The 1,938-nt window shown below is 48.5% G+C and overlaps 1 protein-coding gene across 1 annotated transcript; it reads right to left on the bottom strand.

The window, feature by feature from the left end:
- PPTG_01670 (hypothetical protein) lies at positions 1-1,750 on the bottom strand. Its single transcript, XM_008895053.1, has one exon. The coding sequence runs from the start codon at positions 1,549-1,551 to the stop codon at positions 181-183; it is 1,371 nt and encodes a 456-aa protein (XP_008893301.1). The 5' UTR covers positions 1,552-1,750; the 3' UTR covers positions 1-180.
- Between the last annotated feature and the right edge of the window lie 188 nt (positions 1,751-1,938).

Raw genomic sequence — 1,938 nt, 5'->3', positions numbered from 1 at the left:
TATTTTCTGGAATTGGCGTACTATACCAGATTCTCAGCTACCGGCTCAGTTACTGAGCCGGCCTCAGCTTTAGACTTTCAGCTATCCCAGTATAATTTGGAGAGATACAAAGTTTCCATTAACTTCGTTTTTCCTTGTTCTGATTTGACACTACAAATGTTTGCCACCGAATAGCGAAACCTAAAATTTTTTGCTTCCAATGAACTTGGAGATCATGTCAAGAGCGACCTCAGGTTGATCCCCTGGTGCCATATGGCCTGCATTGTGTATTTTCACATACGTCAGGTGGGAGAACGATCGTATAGTACCAGCATCCTTAATCCCAGAGGCAGTTGAGTACGAACGCGCTTTTGCTGCATTGAATCCGCCAGCCCCAAACCAGTTGAGTTTCTTTGCTGTGGCTTCAATGGCGTAGAAGTTGCACAGCAGATCAGCGTCGCCAACATACATCAGCACGCGTAGTCCTGCATTCAGTAGTTCAGCTACTTTATCCCCCACGGACAGGAGTCCCGAGTAAGCAGGCGGCCCAAAGAAGCCAGAATTGATAGTAGCGTTGAGTTGAATCCATTCGGGACGGCTTGGATGGACTCCAAGGAATCCACGCACGTCTGGTAAATCTAGATATCCTTTTGTTGTTGGTACCTTGGGCATACAAGCGCTCATATTCGAGACTGCAGTATCACACTTTTGACGAATATCGTAAGGATCCCAGAGCTCTCCAAACATCGGAATCCACTGTGTACTGATGCAGAACGAACCAGCTTCTGCGCACCGCGACGTGTTCGTTTGGCACTCGGTCACTAAACTTCGGCATACCGGAGATGCCACTTGCATCGCCGCCAATTGAGTTTCATTCAAGAGAGTAATGCTGTACGGATTATCGGCCATGTCGACAAAATGACCGAAGATTTCCACCGGGTCTGTTAGGGCGTTGCCAATCGCGATACCTCGGAGATTTATCGGGATGGTATCGGGGGAGGCAGGGGAAAAGAGATGTTCTCCCTGTTTCTTCCAAATGTAGTGGGCCACTGAAGGCACGAAATGGCCTCCGTAGCTCTCGCCCACGAAGAAAAGTTCTCGTCCTTGCAGCTCCTGATGCTTCTTCATGAAGCCTTGGAGAAACCAGAATACGCTCTCGGCTACGCGTTCATCCGTAAGCTCGTCGTCTTCAGCGACTGGGGAATACGAGAACCCGGAGTTAACAGGAATGTCCACCCATACCATGTTGGCTTGTGCCGTCCACGAGAATGGGTTTATCTTCGTGGAAAGATCGGTATTAATGGTAAACGGGCCGTTCTCGGCCAGCATTCCATAAGTACCGCCCATTCCAGGTCCACCAGGAAGCCACACCAGCAATGGATCCGTGTTTGGCTTGTTGCGCGACTCAAAGTACCAGTAGAAGTAGTGACTATCGACTCGGTTCGGGAGGTCAATGTAGCCTGCGTCCTGTTTCTCGAGCTTACACACGTCAGTATGAGCCATGCCTCCAGCTTGCCTCATAAAGGTGCCGGCTGACAGTACGATGGAAATGATGAACACCACGAAGCACATGGTACGTTAACGTTTCGATCGGAAGTGGTGAGAGCAGCGCTACAGGATCCACGTATCAGATAAATCTTCTCGTTGAGGTAAATGTGCCAATGATGGCATACTTTGGATTCAGGCAACAAGGTATTTAACTGGGGAGGTGGCGCGTGTAGAATGCCTGAAGGGTTTTCCTGCTAAATTCGAAAAAAGACGAAATGTGGCACTTTCTCCGAATGAGAATCATAAGTGACGACAGAATCGCGTATTGTGCCCGTTTCACAAACATTCTTTTTATCGGCAGCCGAATTGAGAAGTTGGATGGTTCAGGCATACCGATATTTTACGAAGTCATTTTGTTGTTGTTTGTGAGTAGCGGCGGTGAAACATTCCTCCAAACATTGGAAACCTTCC

This window comes from Phytophthora parasitica (genome assembly GCF_000247585.1).
Source record: "Phytophthora parasitica INRA-310 unplaced genomic scaffold supercont2.3, whole genome shotgun sequence".
NCBI classification, from domain to species: Eukaryota; Oomycota; class Peronosporomycetes; order Peronosporales; family Peronosporaceae; genus Phytophthora; species Phytophthora nicotianae.
The sequence above is the reverse complement of the archived record's forward strand: the minus strand, read 5'-3'. Positions and strand labels throughout refer to the sequence as shown.